The sequence below is a fragment of the Etheostoma spectabile genome, chromosome 15 (genome assembly GCF_008692095.1).
Source record: "Etheostoma spectabile isolate EspeVRDwgs_2016 chromosome 15, UIUC_Espe_1.0, whole genome shotgun sequence".
In the NCBI taxonomy this organism is placed as follows: Eukaryota; Metazoa; Chordata; class Actinopteri; order Perciformes; family Percidae; genus Etheostoma; species Etheostoma spectabile.
Genome location: NC_045747.1, coordinates 5,449,702 through 5,473,347, shown reverse-complemented (window position 1 = coordinate 5,473,347; position 23,646 = coordinate 5,449,702). Strand labels below are relative to the sequence as shown.

Below are 23,646 nucleotides of genomic sequence, written 5' to 3'. Positions count from 1 at the left end.
AAACACATTTTTACAAACAACTTTAAACAGTTTTTTTCCTTTTTAGATGCCATCTTGATATTAACTTTAAAAAAAAAAAAACGTTCTCCTGAAATGTTAATAAATAGTCCAAATAAAAATGTACATGTATGTTACAAAAGCGCAGTGACTACTGGAATTGACATTTGTAATCCTTCAACAACAAAAACCATGCCAGATTCAAAGATGAACCTGATGTTTATTCCTTATTAAGAATCATCTTCATTGTATCTAGTGTGAGAAGATGAAGCCTTTTCACAAATGAATAAACATCACAAGAGCTTTTACAATGTAGTCAAAGCCCTCAAGGTGTTTGAAGGAGACAAAACATTTTAATTCCCATCTGTGGAATGACATAGCTTCCCTCCAATTTACACTCAGAGATGAAGTTAAACATGTTGAGACTAAATGTTCAAAATACTGCATATTGGTGATGCTGGTTTAATGAAATTCATAGAAAATCTGGATGCCACAAGTTTGGACTTCACTTGTATTTGCTGTGAACAACAGTACATCGCAAGGGTGAAATTACATGGGAAAAGTATAAGCATCCATTTACCTTTACCACACAGAGGGTTAGCTGATGTTAAAGGGTTGGTGAACAGAAGTTAGTATTCCTGACATTAGCCATAGTGTGTTGTTAGCATCCGGTATCAGTAGGAGTTAATAAAGTTTTAATGGGGAAGTAATGTTTTTGAGCACAACCAATCAGAATGTTGACTAGTTATTTAAAGATTGACTACATGACTCAAAGAAAGGAATAAGTGGAGTGGCTTTAGTGTTTGATTTCATTAGAGTCTTTTGACTGCTTGCTTTTGTGGAGTTGAAACAGAGTGTTACACTACTACGGACTTTGAATGGTACCCATGACAAATGAATCCTTGGTTGGCCACATTCTTGTGTAAGCCTTTCTCAGTTTAGCCCTCGACTGAAAACAGTTTGACTCTCTTCTTTGTTTGAACTAAAGAGGGCTGTGAGCTACAAGCAAAGAGCTAAGTAAATGAGTAAATAGTAGTTGAGTGAAAAATACCTCAACTACTGTGACAAGGTTATTTGAAATAAGTACCTATTTATGCAACAACAAACCAACCCTGAAGACCGTTGCAATGGGTATTCTGTCAACTGTATCTCAAATGTGTTAAAGGTGATAAAAATTGCACGAAGAGACTTGCGATGGATATTGAACTCCAATGTGATTTCAGCACAAACTTCAAGGCTTGTAGCTTGAGCTAATTAACTCAACCAACAAAAGCTGCCGTTTTGCATGCCACATTTGACCGTAAGAAATGACAAACCTGATTCCAAACACACATTACAGGCTATGTTCCTAAAATTCAACCAATAAAACCTGAAGTGATCAGGAGCATGTGAAATGGAGGGCAGTTTCAACGAATTTGACTTCTACCTGCCCTGCTGTGTTCTGCTCTACTTTTTGCAACTGAGACCTCAAAAATAACTGAAAAGAAACAAGTATCTCACCACATTAAACCTCATTCTCGCTGTCATTACTTTCAAAATCACTCTTCAGCAGTTTTTTGTCACCAGCTAGGATCTAAACTGCACATTTTGGCGGATTTACACATTTTGTGGGATTAAATCAGAGAGCAGCAGACAGACCAACACACGAAGAGACATAAAAGATCAGTGAAAATATTTTGTTCAGATATGGCATAGTATTTTCCTGTACATGAGGTTGTGTTTTGTAAACGCATTTGTTTTTCTGTAGTGTTTGTTTTTAAAGGGCATTTCAACTTTCAACAGTTCAGTGAAAGCAACACGTTCCAAACTTGCTTTGAACAATGGTCAAATGTTCACTGTTATTATTGCACTTTTACAAACGGGGCAGGGGGGCCTTGGTGGAGGCCGGCCTTTACTCTAAAGCCGTCTTTTCTCCAAAGTAGATTTGACAGTCTAGACAAAGCAAAGTCATTTCCTTCAGATGGCTGTTGGAGCCAGGTCCTCTCTTCCTCAGGGTGGTGGGATGGAGGGCTCTGTCACAGCCAGCTCCTGAGCCAGGTCATTGAAGCGAGCAATGTAGTCCACGCTGCTCTCACTCATCATACAAGCAAGCTGAGAGTCCATCTGTGAGCACAACCAAAGAGCTTTCAATGTACAGTAATAAAGACTGAAATATTAACGTACCATTTTCCCCCAGGGACCTCTGCCGTTTAGAGAAATAGTTAGAGATATTACCAATGGAGAGAGCCATGCCGTTTCTACCGTTTCCAGTTTTTATGCTGAGCTAAGCCGGCTGTAGCTTCATATTTATTTTTTTAAGTGAGTGGTATTAATCTCTAACTCTCAACGTAAAAACTGAACGTGCATTTACAAACATTTTAAATTATTCACAAGGAAGCCAATTTTTAGACTGACAAGGGTGTATGTAAGCCTGGATACCAACATTCTTTCTACTTACATATCCCTTAATGAGAAAGGGATTAACTTACTTCTGCCACATCAGGAATGCCACGGGACTGGAAGGAATCATGGGAGTTGCAGTCCAGGAGGCTAGGACCAAGCAAAGCTGTGCCACTGGAGGGACCAGAGGGGGTTAGGGTGTTCCGCTTGCCCTTATCAGGAGAGACCATGCTGGCTGGAAGGAAAAGAGACTGACTGTGACTAAAGGGGACAGCACACATGAAGAGTGGAAACAAAGTCTTCTTTATTGGACACTGCTGCAAGAGGAATTCTACAGCTATGTCAGTGTTATTGTGCATCAACAAGAGAATGAAAGTTTGAAGGCACAGAGGTCTCGGACACAAAGGGAGCAGTCTGTAGTTTTTAAATTTTCTGCTTGCAATCTGCTTGTCCGTCTCAGGCTTTAACTTTCATTTCTAGAATCAACTCTTTGGATAGGAAGCGCACAGTAGAGTTCAGTTGAGCTACAACAAAGATCTGTAATAGTATGTGTATATTTATTTAAGAGAGGAATAGACTTACAAAGGAGGCATCCCAGTGTGGAGTCAGATGAGTCGCTGGGGTACCACTGGGGGTCATGGCTGGGTGAAGGGATCCAGCCTCGGGACGGGCTGACCGATGGAGATGAGGCCAACAGTTTGGAGCCGTCATTGTTGCTCAGCTTGGCTGGAGAGAGCGCAGCTTCCTCACCTGCAGCAGAACAGGCAAACAGCCATTAGCGCTCTCTCACACACACAGACAAACACACACACAGACAGACACACAGACACACACACTTCAACAAGCCTGACGTCTCAGAAGTTTAGTTGGTTGCTTGTCAACATATTTCAAACGGTCTGACATGCAACACAACCTCTCAGGAGAACACCCAACCAAATCCTGTTTGTGTGGATTGCAAACTTTTCTGACCCGTTGTCACTTTTCATCTCAATTTGCAAACTGCGCTCCAGTATAAACATTTACAAGTACTAACAGCAATTTGTCATTTTTAAAGAAAGAAATATACCCCACTGTGGGATAGAAATACACACACCATAGTGGGCAGAGTTGATGGCGAGCTCGATGATGGAGTCACTGATGTGTGTCTGAGGTTCTCCGGGGGCTAGAGCCTCTTCAGGGGGGCCAGGGAGAGAAATGTCCAGGAGCGAGGCTACGCTGGGTGGAGAGAGGAGAGAGTCCCCACCACCGGTCACTCCAGGGGACGGTGGAGGCTGACCATTCTGTGAAAATAGCAAGTTGAACACCATATTAGGGCTAATTTGCTAGATTTTGTGGTTTTATTTGCCCCCACAGATGAGATTTCAGAGCAACAATGCGTTTTCTACCCAGCAAAGAGAGTGAAGGGAAATATGCGGAAAAACAACAAAAACATTACTTGTCCATGTTGTGGGTACCAAACAACTGTTTCGTATGCACAAGCAGTACTGTACTGTGGCCTTTCCCAATGGAGTCCTACTTCACCCTAACAATAAAGTAGCTCTTCTTCATCATGCTTCTTAAACGCCACAGCCTTGTAGGTTCTACTGTATACTCTACCAAGATGTGACCTGCATTCACATTGGACCGCGTTGACAATGTGTTCAATGACCGGGCATGATAACCCCTGGATCCATCACTCTCATAACCTAATCTGATCTAGTGGTATGTAAGCAGAAACTAGTTTAATATACACAAACTACCAAGATACTGAATAGCCATTTAGCCTTAATGTGAAGGTGAGGAGACATAAAAACCAAAGAAGGTATAGTGTAGACACCAAGTGAAGCAAGGCTCCCAGTTTGTGTATGTGAGTGTGTGCTGCTGACCTCTGGGACATTGTGCTGGAGGAGTTGAGAGTCTGGTTCAGCATCAACAATGGGAGTGGTGGGGAGCAGGGTACTGTTATCAACAGCAGGAGAATTTAGCTCCCGACAGGGACTGCCAGGGATGATACCTGCAGACTTTGCTGCCAGGTCAATGGCACCTGAAAGAGGAATAACAGTTTTGAAACACAAGGGCTCAGCACATATAAGTATTAACAGTAACTGAGCATGTGGGGATGGATCAAAAATGTTTAACTTCAGCAAATAAACTCTGCAACACATACAAAATACAAATATTTAAAAAAAAATAAAAGCATGAAAACAGCAAGTTTCTCTTGGAGAGTAGCTGGAAGAGGGGTTCTTTTTGTCATTTGACTCCTGCATAAAAACATATTTGTTTAAAACCATACTGACTGTCAGAGATTGTGTCTGGAGTCTGGCGTTCATTTGTAAAAACAAAAATGGCTTACAACTCTGAGATGGCCAAACAAAGGTATGGTACAAAATCTGTGTAATCTCCTTCAACTGCATCGAATGTGTGAACATTCACAGCAAGCGAGTGGGCGTGTGTTGAAGTTTAATGTGTCTCGCACAAAACCGGAAGAAACAAACATCCAAGACTGAAGGAGGGTGATTTACATAATCTCAGCAACAAAAATGTCCAACTGGAGAGACAAGATTTGGGAACTTCTGCCGGTAAGGGCTGATGGCGAAATCTTCAGACAAATTCAAGAAACCGCATGACAATCGGTTGTTTGTTTACAACTAAATAATGAACTGTTCCGTGACAGTGTAACCTGCATTATGTCCTGTCCGCTCCTTGTCTAAATAATATAGAGTATTTCCAGGGAGAGAGAAAGCATCTGATGCAGACAATCTCATGTGCTATATGTGTGAAAGGAAAACTCCAGACTATGTGTGGACCTGATTCCTCAGACATAGTCTGGAGTTCATATGTAAAAACAAAAATAGCTTACGACTTGACGAGATGGCAGAACAAAGAAAAAATGTAAATCAGCCAACTGATTGGTAATGTACAGTTACTTTAGTTTTGAAAATGTAGTGTTACTTTAGTTTTTTTTTTAGTTAATTTGGTTGCTTCCTGTTTTGTTGAGCCCAGTTAATGAAGGAGACATGTTATTAAAAAAAAAAAGAATGTTTATAAGTACTACTGTTTTTTTTTTTTCAATGACTGGAGAATAAAAAGGATGACAAGAACAGTATAACGTAAATTAAACCCCATCTAGAACAAAAGAACAAATTTTAATTGATTAAATAATGAAAGCTGTACATACTGGAGAGCTGGCTGGCCGTTGCAGAGCTGGACGCTGCAGTGGAAGCTTTGGAAAGGAGGGGGCGGGAGGAAGGAGCCAGGCGAGTGTGGATCGGCCGGAAAGATCCAGTTCCTGAGGGAAGAAACAGGAAGTTAGAGAGCGAGAGAGAAAAAGGGCTGTTGTTGAAAAAGAGAAATTACATTTGATTATTTACAAAGAGCATTTTAGCCGAGTGTATGAGTGTTACACATAAATAAGCCTATTCAAGGACCTACTTTCAAGAACGCAGAGATGACGTAGTGTAAAAGGTAACGGTTTTACGTAACACTATAGGTATTGAGGATACAAGTACAATCAAAACCACTTCTATATTTTGCTCACAACAAATTGTACTGTAGAACCCTGTTGTCTGAAGAGTACCTGTAGCGGAAGAGTTGGAGAGGATAGAGAAGGAGCAGACATGCTGAGGAGTATCTCCTGTAGTTCGGGGTAGGAGTGTTCGCTGTGGACGACACAGAAGCAACTCAACTAAATGCAGTTTATTAACATAGCCCAAAGAAACCCTCTATACATTTACAGTACAAATATTCAACCAATTCCCTAACCCCAGAAGTTCGTATTTAACCCGATCTAAACCCTTTGTACATCTTCTAAGCCTCTCAAGTCTTAGCTGTGATGTTTTATGTTACTTGTTCCACACTTGTAGAAACGTTAACTCCATATTCTTTATCACAGCCCTATAATGGACAGCATTTGTGTTCAAGGGATTACAAATGGACAGTTTATACTGCTGTACAAAGCAACAGAGGCATGTTGGTGTTCACTGAGATACTCCAGAGTAGATAAAACACCCTTCTGTTCTTCTCTTACCTGAACTACAAGTGGTTTCCGAAGTTGTCTGTTTCGAGGTTTTCTCTGTCTTGAAAAAAGATCTGACTGCTGTATAAAAAAATTAAAATTAAATAAACCATTAACATTTGTGCATATTTCTGTGGACAGTATACCAATTCAGTCTTAGTTCAATTGATGTAAAAAAAAGAATGCATTGCTCTGTCTTACACTGATAGAGTCGAGCTGCTGTTTGAGGGCTAGCTCAGCTTCCTTATTGGGGGAAAACATTCTGTTGTGCCGTGAGCTGTTGGGGGGCAGTGTGGTGGGTACTGCAAACACACCGCTTTCTCCATCGCTGCCTGCCGTCGACCCCAGCAGAGAGCGGGGCAGGTTGCGTCCACCTGCAGAGGGGAGGAACATGTAAGATACGTAAAGTACGTGAGGAGGGACAATTATTTCAGAATAATGTATAAAGCCACTGAACAGCATCCAGAGATTCTTTGCACACACACAGCCAAGTACAGTACACAAAATAAGTATTCTATTCAAACAATCCCCTATGAAGCAGGAAGGAGTTGCACTACATAACTTCTTATTGTCAAGTAAAATTGATAAAACATATTATTGGAAATATCGGCAGAATTACATGGGTCAATAAACAAAGCTGAATTCTGAGTAGATGTGATTTATCATAAAGCATCATCATAAAGCATGATAACCATTTTTTAACCTCTTATTGATTTCAAAGTAATCTAAACCCAAACAAGATTTTGTTATGCAAAAACCAAGTAGCTACTGTGCTGAAAACCACAGCTACAATCTTTATGGGATTCAGCCACACTGAGTTGAATGCACATTTAGTGCCTGTAGCAGTGGCTTTAGAGTATGTGAGAGAGACTCGCAAATACCTGAGACTCCAGCATTTGGCAGGTGTAACCGGGCCCCTCGGCTAGAAGCCTGCTGCCGGCCAAAGCTGGGGCTCCGAACACCTGCTATGGGACCCTTCCCTGGAGGTGTGAGGGCCTGGTTTTGCTCCTCTTGATGGGTCTTAAGTGGTGATGTAGCTGTGGAGCACAGCTCTGGAGCCTGGAGAAGAAGACACATTGTTGATGCCGTCTGCTCTAAATGTACATTTCTAAGTAATGCTTAGAAATGCTTGAGTTTAAATGTGGCACAAAAGAATTCACATTGCATTCCCAGTGATAAATTCAGCTGACATTGTACAAATACAACATTACGTTTACGTGTGTTGAACCTTTTGTTGTGGATTAATTCACTTAGCAATGCAATTTGATGAATCCACATCCAGGAAGATGCACCATGCATTCTGATGGGATGAGCAAATTAATTTAGATTTTTTTGCCCAGGTTCAAATGTTAAACTTCTAATTTGTAACAAGTCTGCACAAATAATCATGACATTCAGTTCCCAAATAAAACAATAAAAACGGTATCTGGCAACCAGCAACAACATTGTGAGGAACAGTTAATTAATCCCTACCAAAGGTTTAGGATTGGCCTCAGTGGCAACCAGCTTGAGCAGGCAACGCAAAACGTGGTGTGTCCTGTTGGGCTTGAGCTGTGACAAAGCTTGTCCGTTTTCTTGGTTGTTGAAAGGAGCTGCAATGGGCTGCCACTCATATTCCAGCTGCAGCTTGCCAGGCTTCCCAAACATCAGGTAGAGCTCAGCCAGGGTGACGTTCTCTGCGTCACGGGCGCTCCAGCCCTCCCCTCTGATCTGCTCAACAGCCCGTTCTTTGGCTGCTGGTGCAGATCCCTGCAACATTCCCTCCTCGGAGCCAGTTACTGGTTTGGCTGGGAGAGTCTGGTTGGCCTCTGGGGAAGAGGTGCCGGTGTTCAGCTCCTCTTTGCACTGCTCAGATGAGCTTTCTGTACCACTATACAAGTTATCCATGCTTTTGGTCACTGCTAAACCACTACTGTCCTCCACACCAGTACAGATTGTTCCCCCTTCAAAGAGTCCTATCCCAATTCCCTCTTCCCTAGGAGCCACAGTCTGTTGTGAGGAGGAAGGGACAGAAACAGACTGAGGTCTCTTCTCCTCTACCTTTGTAGAACAGTCTTGTGAAGGCTCAAGATTAAGGGGCTCAGTTCGTCTACTATCACCCAATACAGTCACTGGAGCACCAGCACCTCCAGCAGCAGCTGTGCCTCCCCGTCCAGATTTAGTGCTAGTCCGAAGTGGTGGAGCCGTGTGAATACCCAGAATCTGAGCAGCTGGCAGTTCCTTGGCATTAGGCCGGTTCTTGCCACTTTCTAGCCAGTGTACAGTACAGGAGGCCTTGGAGTGAACGACACGTGCCACACCAGGAAGCGTGGTCAAAGTACTGCTCTCAGCGGGGAAAAGAAAGAGCTCATCCTGCTGGGATTTGCTGGGAGACGCTGTGTTGGACTGGCTGCCTTCCAGAGCCTCCCTCTCCATGAGACTCTTAAGCTGAAACGTCAGTGTCAAGAACTCAGACATAACTGACAGAAATAGGCATGTTTACAGTGCACAAATGTTTACAGCGGAATATAACAAAAGATAATAAAAATATTGTTTTGTGCAACACACTGTAGTGTGTTATTTGCAGCTGGCTGTATATAACATCACTGTATGAAAGAGTGATGTAAAAAAACTAATTTTAAATTAGGCCATGATCATACTTGGAATCTTTTTTGACAAGAAAAGTTGACGAGGGCGTTTATGTATAAAAAGAAAAGATACTGGCAGCATTCTGGTTCAAAAAAGCAGCCAAGAGAATCTTTTGTTGCCATAACAACAGCTACTCCAACAGTATTCTAGAGCACTATGTGGAGCGGTGCTAACGTTAGATAAAACAAAACGGTGAAGTGAGCTAGAAAATGAACACAGAGAGGGAGCGGTGATACTAACGTTAGATAAAACAAAGCAAGTTCCCCCAACAGTCATTCCCTGAACAGGGAGCACCGGTCATATAATATAACTTGCTGTTCTCCGACTCTTTTTTTTGTTTGTTATGAAAATGACTGGTCTGGCTACTCCGCTTGTCAATGGTCGGCTGTCAAAAAAGCGTTTGGCATAGGGCATTTTTTTAACTTCAAAAAGACACCTTGAGCTGCAGAAATAAACATTTTTTTTAAAAAGCGCTCAGGACTTTTTTGAGTGTGAAAATAGCCTCAGCCCATCATTAACTGATAAAATGGATTCTTTGTAAGAAAAATCTTAAAAGCTTACTGCTCCACTGTCACATGCAGACTTTGTACCAGCGCTCTCGCACCACCGTGCTACCGCGCTAAACAGAAATGCAATCAATGCTCTACGAAGTTGCAAACCATATGATGTTTTAAAGGATACAATCCGCTGGTCATGGTACGCCCACTTCTGTTTCAGATACTCAATGAGACTGGAGACTTTCCTGTGGAGCTCCACCACCATCCTGGGTTGGAGAAGACATAAAAAGAGATTTACATAGTGCAGACCAACATTGGGCTTGAGACCATTATTGAGCTGTGTTGAGAATGGCAAAAGTGGAAGTTTGTGAATTTAGTTTTTTGTTACATTACTAAATATTATCCACCTTCAGTGTCAGAGCATTCTGAAGACACCAACAGGGGAATAGGGATATGGATGCATACTGATACTGGTGAGAAAATAAACTGTGTCTAAATAAAAATGTCTGCTTTGAAGCTAAATATTAAGACATTATTGCAATGTCATATGGTATGCTTTTGGAAGTGTTTGTTTGTAAATAACTTCTCAGACATTAGTTAACAGGCAAGTCTAACCTGAGACGAGGGTTGTGAGCTAGACTCTGAACGCGGGCCCAGGACTGGTTACTCCGTGGTTGGAGCTCCACTGCCACCTTCAGGGGTAGACGCACCGGTTTCTGGTCCTCCTCGTCACTCACCCCTGCAAGGACACAAAGACACAGTGAGATAGAATGAGAAACACCAAAACAGGTCAGAGGGATTTTATAAAATGAAGCCATAAAAAAAGACTAAGAGAAAAATTCTACAACTGCACAACAAAATACTGAACCTAAAGAGCAACAGAAGTACTACATGACCGTAAAATACAGCTGCGCTACAGTTGAGTTGAATTGAGTAAAGAGTATGCTCTCTTGCAACGTCATGCTTAATGGATTAGCAGGCTACAAAAAGTCAGTAGCCAAACTCAGTAGTACTGAAGAGGAAACAGAACATACAAGTACAATGCCTTCTACCAAGATTTCTTGCAAAACACTGATACAGCACTGACAATAAACACTGACTACATGAGAACATTGTCAGATGCACAGTGGAATTCTAATTTACCATCGTTGAATAAATAAAATGTTTTATCTAAGGTTGGTGAGTGGCTGTTATTGAACAGAGGGGCAAATGCCAGTCGAGCAGATCAGTCATCTCCATCATTGTCCTGCTCCCACAGAGTTACCAAGGAAACGCCACGAGCCCACACGCTGCCATAGTTATTGCCACAACCCCGCCCCCACAAACCCTGTGCCTCCCCATCGCCATGGTTTGTATTTTCAGCCCTGATGTTTGTTTACTTTTTATGTATGTGTTGGATGTCTGTGCATCACGTGCTCACCATCTGGGTCACAAAGTTTCTTCAGTGCTCGGCACATAGGTGCTTTGATCCGCAAGTTCCTCCCTTTGGAGCGCACAGTGGTGGCTCTGGTCAAACAGACAGAAGAGTGAAATATTCAATGTTAGTGACAACTTTTCTGGATCGCATACTACACATCACAGAATAAGCTGAACATACTAGTAGTAAAACAAAATATGAAAAACATATGACAAAACAGTAGTGCAGTAATATTACACTATACCATATACGTTTTAAGAGAAAAACTTAAGTATACTTGCTTTTGGCATATCATCATCACCTCATACTGAGGATTAAAGCGTATGTATGTGTGTTGTGATATAGTACTTAAAACCCAAAACTGAATACTTGACAATACCAGATGTGTGCACGTAAACACAAATATTTAAAACAGTATGAGTGGGAAATGCATTTTTTAATTTTTACTACCAACTTACCCTTGCTGGATTAGTTCGTTCAGCTTTGCCACATTTTTATCATCCATTACTGTCAAAGACAAAACACAGAGCTGTTTACTACATCATCCCTCAGGAGCAGCTATCCCCCATGACTGGGAGTGTGCAGTGTTTCATCACTTCCCTTGTGTCCCAAAGAAACAGCAGAAAAACACTTGCACACAAAACAACTTTAAAAAGACATGCATTCAAAAAACATTTGCAGTTTCACTTACGCCCTCCAACTTTTTTGCGGAGCTCGGCATAGCAGATAAGGCCGTACAGTTCTTGAGAGGATTTCTTCAGCACTCTGGAGTACACTGAGAAGAAAAGGTGGCACAAGTCACAACACTGTTGTAACTAGCAAGGCAGGAGACATGTGTGTGCTACATACAATTAACATGAACGTGACACAGAGGTTTGGTTTTGAAGTTTTATATATATATATATATATATATATATATATATATATATATATATATATATATATATAAACATATATAATTTATATGAACAATCTAAGCACACGGCAGGTGCGTTTAGGGTGTGTCCAAATCCACTTTTGCAAGTTTGACGGCGGAAAAGAAGGGTCTGCGTGCCGGGCGCTCGGTTCAAAGCGGTTGTACTTACTGTCTTCATTAATTCATAGGTGTGTTTTGGGCGTAACATGCAATGAACCAATCATCAGTGTCATCTCCCATTCCCTTTAAAAGCCAGTTGCGTTTGTACCTTGGCGCATTGCTATTATAATGGTGGATTTGCACAGTAATATTTTTATTTGTAATCTTTTGCATATTTGTGTACTAATGGCTCACCCTGTGTGTGTGTGTGTGTGTAACAAGCATGGTGTGTGCGCTGTGTAGGAGCCTAGGCGCATTTTACTAATGCACTGTTAAAATAACAATAAAAGGCTGCGTTATCGACTTTAAACCAGGTTTTTGTTGGTCAATGGTGCAATCACTTCCCGCAGCCTCAAGATAGCAATACGTCAAGAATGTACCTGAATACATCGCCCTGTAAGACCAGCACACCCATGGGCGCGAAGATGGGTGCAAGTGCGTTTACTATTTAAACAAAGCGTGCTCTGGACAGTCTTTAAATAGCAAAGACACTTGCGTCGGGCTTTGCGCCACCCTGCGCCGGCTGCACAGAGTGTTTAATATAAACAAAAGCCCCTTTCAGCTCTCACACATACGACTGCCATGTTAACTTTACTGACATTTCTAATGGACATAACAGGATAAGTAAGATAAGATGAGTGGTACAAGTTGTACAATAATATTGTAAAAAAGAAAAAGTTTTACGTCAAGCTCCAACTCTAAGAAATCAATACTATTCTACCCTCCAACCCGACAGCTCACCATTGGCAAAGTCAATGTGTTTAGAGATCTTGTGCCAGGTCCGGTAGTAAAAGTGGCGAACCTGCTCCTTGTTCTTCACCATGTTGGCTGGCTTGCCTCTTTTCTTGTACTTCATTGCAATGTTGTTCTGGATAGCCTCAAAATCCTTCCCATGCTAGAAACCAGAAGAGGAGAGTATAAGATGTCAAGAATAAATGCCAACACTTTGTACCACATACAGTAGTGCCCATTTTTAAACTATTTGGTTCTACCCTTTACCTCGTAGAGCCCCTCAAAAAAGCTGTTTTTGTCCTCTGTGCTCCAAGATTCCCACTGCCGACGGGCCCTCTTCTGGTTACCAGATTGCTCCTCCTTCTCAGCAGACCCTTGGCCCTTGGAGGCCTTTGACAATCCCCCTGTGGAACCCGACACAGGCCCCGACTGTCCCACTGTCCCCTGGGAGGACGAGCCATTCTCTGCCCCTGTGTTACACAGAGCCCACAAATCCATCAGTCAAGAAACAAAACACAAATTTAATATCAGAATAAAAAAGGATTGACCCAAATGTTTTAGTTGACTGCCCGGGTTGTTTTGCATGGCATAGAAAGAAAAATACAATTGTAGTCAGTAGTTTGGAAGATGTTAAAATGCATGCACACAAAACCAACCACTGCCCACAACCTGCAGAGCTTCCCACTCTGTGGTTCAGGTCTGGCAAGGAGACAGGAAAAGCAATCAGTCCCTACAGTACATAGGTCCAAAACCAACTCTCCAATGGCTGAGTTTACCCCAGCATAAAGAACAATGTCAGAGGCTTTAACACAAGCACAGAGGCAATTGCTGTTGCAGCACTGCACTATTTTGAGGGAAATGTAGATGTTCAGCCAAAATGGCTGTTAATTTGCAAATATAAAGATATGTGTGGGTCATACGTACTAACCTTGATACGGCTCTTTCAAAATAGATGTGCACCAATATAGCATCATATCAAAATAAATAGGGCTTCCTCTGTCAACTCGTCAACACGTGGGCAATCTAAAATTAAATTTGATAAAACAATCACAGTCCCTATCTCTTTCTAACAACAACAAAACAAATCCAATCATAACTGTCAGAGCACACCAACTCATCAATATACAGTAAATGTTTTGTCTGATCGGAGTCTAATTCATGTAAAAAGCCATTAAAAAAAACCCAACATACTGTCATTAACAGTTTAGAATTATTATACACACTAAAACAAGTATTAATTCCTCACTAAATCTGTGAGAGGAAAAAAATCTTGAGTAAGGAAGAGACAGGTTTTTGGTTGGTGGTGTAGTGGATCGTGGATCCTGCTGTTTTTTTCAATTTGCGAACAAAAATAATAATAAAAGCGGAGCAACTGTTTATAATGCTGCTTTCTGGTCCTGCTATCTTTTCAATGTTTACAAGTCATAACAGCGCCGGTGTTTTTAAAACCATAATGGCATGTTTTCAATAAATTGTAAATGAAATAGTCAGATCTTAATTAAATTTAAGTTCTGGTCTGCCACTCTCCTCCTTTCCACAGAAATGGCCCATATGATGGTATATAACTTGGGTTGGAGCAGCCAAGAATCTACCCAGAGTTCAACCTAGCTAGTGGCCCAGATGGAACAGCAACAAAACCAGCCTCAGTTTAGCCACCACTGATAAACAAACTACAAACAGTATGCACAGTGACACCTGAGGACAGACCCCCTGCCAATCCCACCTTGCACACACTTTTCTATGAGCAGGTCATATTCAGTACCTTTCGATTTTGCTCCGCCATGCCCATTAATGGTAGAGCCGATTGAATCCTTCCGGATGCGTTTGCTCGGAGGTCGAACGCTTGATCGGAGAAAATGATGCTGGTCTTGACACGGAGGGGCGGGCTCCGCGGAGGTCTGGGAATGCTGGGTTGAGCCGAGCCCGGTCTGGTTCGGCGGAGAGGCGGGGAGAACCGGAGCTGAACCGGGGATCAGATCCGTGGTTGATGGATTAAGAATTTCCACTCCGTCGTCTCCCTTTGTACTGCGCTCCTCGCTCGCCTGCTCTCCGCTCTCCTCCTCGTCGCAACCCTCGGGCTTTCTGGACGGATTCCTCCTCCCATTGACACCGATCCCCTCCCTGGAGCCCAGGGTCATGCTGCCAAAACACATTTGTGGAAAATTTGTCACATTAGGAGGAAAAGCGGCGTACAAAATTAACTTCAAAAGACGACGTTCTCTGTCTCTCAACATGGCCGCCGCTGTTTGTTTCAAATCCCCTCTCCAGTCCCGACAAAACAACACCAAATATATGCATTTAACGTCTTAAGATAAATTATATTCAACAACCAAAATAGTTGACTAAGTGGCAACGGTGTTTTACCAAGTGTCTTTCGGCTCAAATGGCCAATATTTTAGGTTGAATTTCAACTAAATTCAAATGCGAGCGCTTTTCAGTTTAGCGCCCTGCAGAAACGACAACGAAACCCCTCGGTGCATTCGACCTCTAAATAAAGTGTTTATTTAAAACATAATTTTACCCATTTTCGTGCTCTTCGCTAGTATGCGACGTCTTCTTTCTCTTCACCATCAGTCCGACCGGTTAGAATGGCAAATACTGATCAAATTGAGCATAATAAAACCAAGACCGTTCTCTCCGCTTTCTGCCCTCTTCTTGCTCCTGTTTCGACTGAGCTGAACTCTCTGCGCAGTTCAACTGTTTTCTATCAGCAACAACATTACCCAATGCTTCTTTGCAACAAGAAATACAATTATAAAACCACTGGCATATAAGGTACATATATATTTACTGCATGCAGTGAATTAGAGTGTATTGTAGCATATGTCAGTTGATCTCATCTGAATTGATAAGATAGTTTTATTAACCTGTATGCAAGTGGACTTTGGTTGTCACTACGTCACCATCACCTTTAGAAATTATGTCTGCAAAACAATGTATTTCATAGGCTTTCTGACAATACTCTATTTGCACAGTTCTAACATTACTATCGCCACATACAGATACTTAATATGTCAAAACCAGAACCAAGCTTTAGGTGGCCGTCGCACATTAAGACCTGAAGTAAAACAGTGTTATGTGTAAACATGGTATCATTTCTAATATTTTTTGCTCGATTGTTATAATTGTTTTTCACTAATCTATTTATTTTTGAACAATCAGGAGTGTGGCAGTGACGAGGGATGACAACAAGTGTAAGCTACACAAAAAAATGTGAATTGTACATGATAGTTTGAATATGAAAATGACAAGGGAACCCTTTCTACATCCCTCACAGCTTTAAATTGTGTCATCGAAACGCTAAATCTCAGATTCCATCAGCCACAAAGTATAACTGATCCAACAGTGAGAGCCCTAAACTAGCAAAGTTAGTTTTTTGTTTTTTGTTTTTTACTTTTGCTTGATATCTTACAACTTAAAGTCATTGTAATGTTAAAAGATGAATGTAACTATAATTTAATCTATACTCGACGTCCAAATATCGTTTCACCGTAGCTTCATGTAAATCTAAATTCTTACAGCATAACGTACACTGATTTCACAGTTACATTATTGACCCTGCAGTCCTAGCAACCTAGTGATTAGTCTAACCACTGGGCTGGTATAATACTAGAAGGTTGACATTACTCTAGAAGTTCAACGTGGTAACGTTAATAGTTAATAATAATCATGTTATTTATACTAACAGTTGTTGACTTGGTTGTAATAACCTGTCTTACGTGCATACAAGAGTTGTCTCCATATATAACGTGGTACCTAGCATGGCTTCTGTTGTTGGCTAGCCAACGCTATTGCAGTCAAACAAGCAATAACGTTGCAAACCCTGCTTGTAACATAATTACTATTTTACGCAGAGCCTCAAACAGTTTGTTAGATGGATAACATTATATAAAGTGTAGGAATTACCTGAAGTGTAAGACTGTTGTAGGTATTGCCAATCGAAACACAGGCTAGCATTCCTAGCTGACGGCAGCCGTCCAGCTTGTTACAGATGACAGTTCCTGCGGTTCAGATAGTACACGCGTTTAGTCACGCCCACTACAACTCAAAAACAAATCCTATGATTGGTCAGAAATACACGAGGACGACGGTTAGAATTTGATTGACAGACGACTGCGCCAATTGTTAGTGAGAGAAACTCTGCGATGGGCCAATTGCCATTCTCTTCCTGTCATGCCGGATACGTTTTCCAATATGTGTTTTTAACTTAACTATGATTTTTAAAGTTTAAGCCAGTTTCACTCTTAAATAATCTAACCTTTTGCTCAGTAGTACATTTTTATTCCGACAAGACTGGATCAACGCAATTGAGGTTTTTGGCACTCTAAAAAGAAATTCCGCCCAGAAAGTGATTGACATTTTGACGATCAAATAAAATAGGCGGAACACAGAGGCTGCAGTAGAATTTATCCTGGCGTACGCCGAAAAACAACCGGCTAACGGAGTTAGAATCTGATATTTAGGGCTGGCAACAAAATATTTTCTTACAATCATGGTTACAACGCACCAGCTGGAAAGCACACAAAATATGGTACAAATTATTTTTTAATTTAATAACAATTCAGACAGTAATAGATCTTAGATTAAGCCCACGTTGCTTTTGTTGTCACGAAACGTCACAAAACAAGCATCACATATCGAGATTAGTAGTGCATTGGCTCTGTGACAGACCAAAGTTATTCGTTTACATTCTTTATACGACATGTTTAAATAGTGCATGTGCTATAGGATGTTACACACAAATCAGTGGATTCAGTACTGTTGTTTTCAAATAACAATTTTGTTTCAAAATACTTCCACGCAATGGACACTCAATCCATCTTTTCTTGAGGTGTACCAGGTAAATGAAACGAGCGCACCACATCAGATTGACAGTGGAACAGTTATATTCGTCATCCTTGGGTGGGCTGAAATTCTCAACTCACTACGGAGTTTGGCTGTGCATGCGCAAACAGGAGGAACTTGCACCAGTCCAGTTGGCAAACTGACGAAGTTGTCTTCGGAAACTTGAAGGCTCAAAACCACTAGCTATGACTTCGACAAACATGTTTCAAGGGTTGGATACTGGTACAAAACCAAGTTCAAGGTGAATAATATAGCCGTGTAGCTTGGTTATCCGTGTTAGAAACGGCCAACATTGTCTTACTTCGAGGGTTGGCAGTCACTTGGTCATCTAGCTAATGCTAGTTATCGTAACGTAACATTATATTACAGGATCTCTCGTAGCTTTTTGCACCATCACTTTTTCTGCTATTGCCTTCAAACATAACTCTAGCACATCGCTAAGTCAAACATCTCTGCTATCGCTCAACTCGAGCTAGCTTGTTTTGAGTTGTCTAGCTAGCAAACTTAAAGAGTCAAGAATTAGCTTTAAAGCTAACCGACCAGGCGTTGTCTGTTGCGCCTGCGGAAGTGTTTGTGAAAGCCACTCACTGCTCTTCTTTTGTACTCAACATCGGCGTTGTGGCCACATTTTACAAGGGCAGATTCAGTTTCCTCTTACTGACTCGAAAGCGTCAGTTCTTTGGTCAGCTGCGGTATAGTACAGTTCACGTAGCTATGTTGAGAAGCTATAGCGTCATTTCTAACAAGCCAGCTCAGTTTTCAGACGTATGGCGCCATTCCCGGTATATAATCATATAACCTGTCATTTGGCTGCGTTGGCTCAAGTTGTCGGCGGTTCTGTAGCGTACCATATTTATACCCAAGTTACCTTCGGTTTTCTATTTGTCCTTTTTGTGTGTTAGGGTGCAAAATGACAATGTTGAAACTATGACTCAAAGGTTCTCTTAATACTTAGTGTCCACTCTTTCATTTTGACGTGTTTACTTTAATGGTATGATTTAGTTATAAAGATGAATACACTGTATAGGGTCCTATAAAAATGGTACTATAATCTTTCATCTCCTGCAGGGTGTTGCAGCCTCCTGGAGGTGGCTCCAGTAACCTGTTTGGTGGATATGAAGACGACTCTGCAGCATCAAGAAGACCCAATAAGATGGCCTCTAAAGTTTTTGCTCCACCAGAGGAGTCGCAGTCTGTACCCAAACGCTCCAATCCTCCAGGTCAGACCACCTTGTTAGAGCTGGAGGTGCAGAGGCAGGCCAGTAAAAACCAGGATGTGTAAACTGTTACTATGATGGGATGATGGCAGGATAAACCCTTTCAAGGTTCTCTGCATGGATGTAATCCACCTCCAGATTTTGTGGAGTATCTGGTGTAGTCAAGTATATTATTAGTTATATGTTTTCATTCAGTTCAGTATTGAAAAGGGGTTTTGAGTTTTCAGACAGGGACTGCAGAGTCACCCTGACTGCTGAATCTGCTTATTTTCACTGGTCAGTGAATTGCTGCCACTGTAGTATGTGTACAGTATGTGACACTACAATTTTCTTATGTGCATGGTATGAAGGAACTGGCCATGAAAAAGCCCCATTCCGATGTCAAACTATTTCTTAATCTCATATAACCATGGAATAGATTCTGCCATAGTGTCCTAAATCAGTAGGACCACCAAATGCACAATGCAGTCCACTAGCTAAACAAGTGTCATGATGTCACTGCTGCAAAACTAAACACACATCTTGGTAATACTTTATGTAGGTGGAAAGACAAGCGGAATATTTGGGGAACCTGAACCACCAGCTCGGCAACAGAGACCCACACCTCCTGGTGGACCAACCAGCAACATATTCAGTGCTGCAGAGAATCCACCTGCCCAAAGCCAGAACCGAAGCCACCCAAATAAGCCAAAGGTTGGCCATGCATCTACATTTTATGCTCCACTTATTTTTATATTATTCCCTTTCCCCTCTTTAGCTCACCAACAAGTGAGCATTTAAAGAAATAGTTCCCCCCCAAATTAAAAATGTATTATTTGTCTACTTACCACTGTGCAGTTACGATCCAAACTTCTGCTAGTTACCCAATTAATCCAGTATTTTATCCTGTAAGACTTGAAGCACAAGGCGACTGTGTTGCATACCTAAGTATATATCAATCTGTCTTACAGGTCATTAGTGTTGCAGCCAGAGTATGGTTTGCTTAGACTCTTGAGACCAAACCTAAAGGTTTTCTGTAAACATGTTGAGGTTGGTGATGGTGTTTGTATTGCATACAACTGTTCACTTGCAGCACGGAAAGGCATGTAAACAAACTTTAAAGTAAGTAGTAGTTTAAAGGTTTCTTTTTTATTTAATCCAGTTATGAACAACATGGATCAAGATTTGTTGTTGTGTTTTAATTAAAATGGTGTACTAGTGATGTGATATACAAAGATTTCCCAAAGAAAAAACTTTCTCAACATGTATTATCTACAAAATATACATTTCTCGGTTTATTCACTTCACTTCAATTTTCCATCTAGTCGGCTGAAAAAGCAGTTATTTTTATTATTCTACTACCAAAACGTCAAATTTCCATGTGTAATTTATATGATAAAAGATTGATACTTTGCATCCATGTATTGATACAGTATTGGCATGGAAAATATTGTGATTATGCTGTATTGATTCCTCCCCAGCCCTATTAACTACACATTGAGAAATCTTTTTATCTTTTTTTTGTTTTACAGGACAATCTAAGTTGGGGACCTGAATCATCACCATGTAAGTTACATAAAGGAAAATGTCCATCTAAAATATTTTCAGGAGATTTGTTTTATATTGAGTCCTCCTACTCACTGTAGCTTTGAAAGTTCCTCTGTTCAAGAGTGTTATGCAGATCACAGGGATTAGGATATAGTTAGGTCTTCTTTTTCTTTGTTTTATTAAATGTTTATTTTAAGATTTGAACCCATTACCAAATCAACACCAACTGTTGCCTTAGGTTTTGAATTACAAAATAAGTTGCGCAAGTTGCTTATTCATAGGTATAGGATGCAGGCTCATTCCATTGAGATCTCAACTGTGAATCTGGAAAAATGTAGTTTCTAATATGTATTTATTCTAGGTAGAAAAAAGTGTTTGTTATTTTTAGAATATAATTCTGTTGTGGCGTTTCTGTAAACACTTTCTGTTTTCCTGTTTAAGCACTCGAAGCCAAGGTCAGCCAACCTGAGGGGAAGGTGGAAGCTGCTACTCCAGCTCCCATGCCAGCCAAGGAAGAGCCTGTTGTTGTCTCAGCCCCTCCAGAGCCCGAGCCCAAGCCTCAGTCACCTTCTTCCTCTTCTTCACCTCCTGTTGAGACAGAGGAGACTGGTGAGCTGAAGAACCACGAGCCTCATCTGGGACCCAAGCCTCGCTCTCACAACAGGGTCCTCAACCCCCCTGGAGGAAAGTCTAGTGTGGTATTCTACTGATCAGCTGAACACACCCACTCCCCGTTTGTGTCCATACACTCCTTGTCTGCTCCCCTGTTAATCTTCTTTCATTCCAACACCCCACAGTTATTTCACCTGTACATCTAAACACAGAGCAGGATTTTTTGTTCTCCTCACCAGATTCCTATTGAAATATGTTGTCCTCAACTTCTTGCACTTTGACCCCTTTTTGCTTTCCAACTCTTTGTCCTATTTGTCATATTGTTCTTTAAAGAAACCTGCGATCATTCAATCACCAATCAATCAACAGGCTAGCTATTACCTTATCACTTTAACTGTGATACTATCAATCTCAGTATTGTGGTTACCTCATTTCACCGTTTTGTCTTTGTAGATGTAGTTTGGTTTAAGGCAAAGTTTGTCATTTTGAAAATGTTCCTGCATCTGAAGTATGGTTAAGACATCGGAGTGCTTATTCAATGTTCAGCTTTAAACAGTGATTGATGGAAAACAGAAATCCTTGCGTAAAAAAGCAGACATTTGCTCAAATTTCAAGGTGCTTATTTTAAATCTTCAATGTGAGGGCATTTAATCAGAGGGCGGGTGAATAGATCTTCTCACCAATGTAAAATGTTTCAGGGAGTTCCACTAGTGCCACCTTATGTTGCTGGATCCTGATTGGATGGTTATATAAAACCTGTCAGTTTTACAAAATAATACATGTTGAACTCCAACTAATGACTGTATAATTAAAGCCTTATTTTAGCTCAGCATTTTTTTTCCTCTTTCCTGCCGTCTCATACATTATCCCTTTATTTCAACATGTGTCCACCATTAATGATCTGCTGTCAGAACTCAAACTCTGTTAAAGGATAGATGCCAAAAATGTACTTTGAAACAAAGATGAATGCAATCGTTTACTCCCAAATTTTTCTGCTCCCTTAAAAAAAAAAATTCCATTTTGATTGTATGCGGATATATTGTGCAGGTACTTCTCTGCTTTGTCGTCATTGCTTGCTTTATCTGAGAACATGCCTTTTTTTGCTTGGGGTAGGCCTCTGTTTATGTTTTAAATTAAAACGGCTGAAGATAAGTGAACTCTGGACCAGCGCGTGGCCTACCTGAGTCCAGGTGGGCTCATTGATAATCACCTTTTCACTCACTTCATGATGCACATTCATGGTAATCTGGTGCCAGCCTGTCCCCAGTATGTTGATGTGCCTGGCAGGCAATGAGCACAGCAGAAGAAAATCCTGTGTATTGCAATAAAACTCTTGTTTTGCATTTAAACTTTGCTCCTTTTGTTTACTTTCTACAAACATAGCAATAACACTTTTTCTTTCCATTTGAGATTTAATAATAACTGATTTAAAGTGGTCAATTTACTTTCCAGAAATGGAAATACTATGTACACTGTGTTAAATGTTTGTCTGGGTCAGTGTAAATGTGACTAAGTAAATCTTGTCAGCTCTAAAGTTATTGTTAATTCTTGAATCCCTGACACTGGTGCTTTTGTCCAGTTTGGCCTTTTGGCAGCTCTCTTTGCAAGCTGCTTGTTCTGAGACAAAATGGCCACTTTATGCCTGGGTGTAAAATGTAGTTCTTACTGTGCATTTCCACATTGGAATTCGCAGTACTTTTATTTATTTCTTTTTAAGCAACGGTCTAAAAGAGCAGACAAAACATTTGTGCATGCGAGTACTCGTACTGAGATGGCTAGGAGTCGTATTTGTATTATAACCGGAAATCAAGGTCTTTTTATATTTGACATTTTATTAAGTATTGATAAACATTTATAGCCAAAAAAAGAAGGCCAGAGACCGCAAGCAAGGAAGGGCTGTTACTTGTACATTATGTCAGCCTTGAAATTAAAATTTCCCACTCAGCATATTTTTGTGCTTACAATTGCATGTGATAATGAATTTGTTTTGGTGAGGAACGAGTTTTGGCTGATTGCTTGGACCATTGTGACCAGGATCTTGAGTAAACAAAGCCTCTTTTACATGCAGCATGTCCGTAAGAGAGTAGAACTAATGTTCATGAGCAGCAATGAATAAGGTATTAGGAAAACTAGGCAATTGCTTAATCTCCTAAACCTTTATTACGGTGTACTTGTGTGATATGAGAGGAAGACAGATAAACAACTCTACGTTGACTGAATGATCGTACATAATGGCATATGGTACATTTTAGGCAATAACATAAGACAAGCGATCTATTGGTGGAAATCCCAAGTTACTCGAGTGAGTCACATTTATTTCCAGATTCTCTGAAGAAGTTCAGTATGAGGTTATTGTTCTTATTTTTTCCGTACTGCATTAATTGTTTCTGCTTATTGTAACTTTCACGTGGGTGATGATGATTTGCAGTTTAATGCTTTAAATAAGATTTTTAGTTTCCAAATAACAAGAAACAAAGAGATATACGATTTTTACATTTTACATGCTGACACTTACTAAGCAGGTTTATCCTAGTTCGTGTAAGTTTCCATCTGCTTTGTCAGCTTTTGGTTCAGTACAAGGAGTAGTAGGCCACATACCTTCTGCTGAGCCTCTAAAGAAAACTGATGAATGGTGTGAAATGTAAATATTGTAAGCATCTCACTGCCACCTACTGAATGAAATAAGAACAACTGAAGACTGTCTGACTATTGCATATTGTAAATTA

At 40.8% G+C, this 23,646-nt stretch overlaps 2 protein-coding genes across 6 annotated transcripts; one reads left to right on the top strand and one right to left on the bottom strand.

Moving 5' to 3' along the window:
* Positions 1–197: 197 nt before the first annotated feature.
* cramp1 (cramped chromatin regulator homolog 1) lies at positions 198–16,741 on the bottom strand. 3 transcript variants are annotated; one of them, XM_032538689.1, is made up of 20 exons: positions 16,626–16,741; positions 14,482–14,858; positions 12,987–13,189; positions 12,729–12,882; positions 11,604–11,687; positions 11,371–11,419; positions 10,916–11,001; positions 10,111–10,234; positions 9,680–9,761; positions 7,844–8,797; positions 7,252–7,429; positions 6,572–6,744; positions 6,383–6,451; positions 5,933–6,014; positions 5,534–5,644; positions 4,242–4,399; positions 3,470–3,656; positions 2,959–3,126; positions 2,466–2,611; positions 198–2,100 (listed from the first exon to the last, which is right to left on the bottom strand). In XM_032538689.1, exons 2-20 carry the CDS (start codon positions 14,855–14,857, stop codon positions 1,987–1,989), a joined length of 3,498 nt encoding a protein of 1,165 aa, XP_032394580.1. In that variant the 5' UTR covers position 14,858; positions 16,626–16,741; the 3' UTR covers positions 198–1,986. The 3 variants fall into 3 exon arrangements, with proteins under 3 accessions (XP_032394580.1, XP_032394578.1, XP_032394579.1); XM_032538687.1 differs by lacking the exon at positions 16,626–16,741 and adding an exon at positions 15,241–15,445; XM_032538688.1 differs by lacking the exon at positions 16,626–16,741 and adding an exon at positions 15,241–15,445 and having other exon boundaries at positions 6,383–6,448.
* Positions 16,742–17,582: 841 nt separating this feature from the next.
* jpt2 (Jupiter microtubule associated homolog 2) lies at positions 17,583–22,269 on the top strand. 3 transcript variants are annotated; one of them, XR_004335499.1, is made up of 6 exons: positions 17,583–17,805; positions 18,633–18,838; positions 19,323–19,474; positions 20,293–20,326; positions 20,750–21,701; positions 21,832–22,269. XR_004335499.1 is itself a non-coding variant. In XM_032538740.1 (5 exons), exons 1-5 carry the CDS (start codon positions 17,750–17,752, stop codon positions 21,016–21,018), a joined length of 663 nt encoding a protein of 220 aa, XP_032394631.1. In that variant the 5' UTR covers positions 17,583–17,749; the 3' UTR covers positions 21,019–22,269. The 3 variants fall into 3 exon arrangements, 2 of the variants coding, with proteins under 2 accessions (XP_032394631.1, XP_032394630.1); XM_032538740.1 differs by having other exon boundaries at positions 18,633–18,784; positions 20,750–22,269; XM_032538739.1 differs by having other exon boundaries at positions 20,750–22,269.
* The last annotated feature ends 1,377 nt before the right edge of the window (positions 22,270–23,646 follow it).

What these genes read in the sequence shown, in the direction of transcription:
- cramp1 (XM_032538687.1), bottom strand. Translation starts at nt 15,290, where the DNA reads ATGGTGAAGAGAAAGAAGACGTCGCATACTAGCGAAGAGCACGAAAAT. An exon ending in CGTACCATGACCAGCGGATT is followed by an intron (nt 8,798 to 9,679) that starts GTATCCTTTAAA and finishes CTGACGTTTCAG; the next exon opens with CTTAAGAGTCTCATGGAGAG. An exon ending in GCATTCCTGATGTGGCAGAA is followed by an intron (nt 2,101 to 2,465) that starts GTAAGTTAATCC and finishes TTGTGCTCACAG; the next exon opens with ATGGACTCTCAGCTTGCTTG.
- jpt2 (XM_032538739.1), top strand. Translation starts at nt 17,750, where the DNA reads ATGACTTCGACAAACATGTTTCAAGGGTTGGATACTGGTACAAAACCA. An exon ending in GGTACAAAACCAAGTTCAAG is followed by an intron (nt 17,806 to 18,632) that starts GTGAATAATATA and finishes CATCTCCTGCAG; the next exon opens with GGTGTTGCAGCCTCCTGGAG. An exon ending in GGGACCTGAATCATCACCAT is followed by an intron (nt 20,327 to 20,749) that starts GTAAGTTACATA and finishes TTCCTGTTTAAG; the next exon opens with CACTCGAAGCCAAGGTCAGC.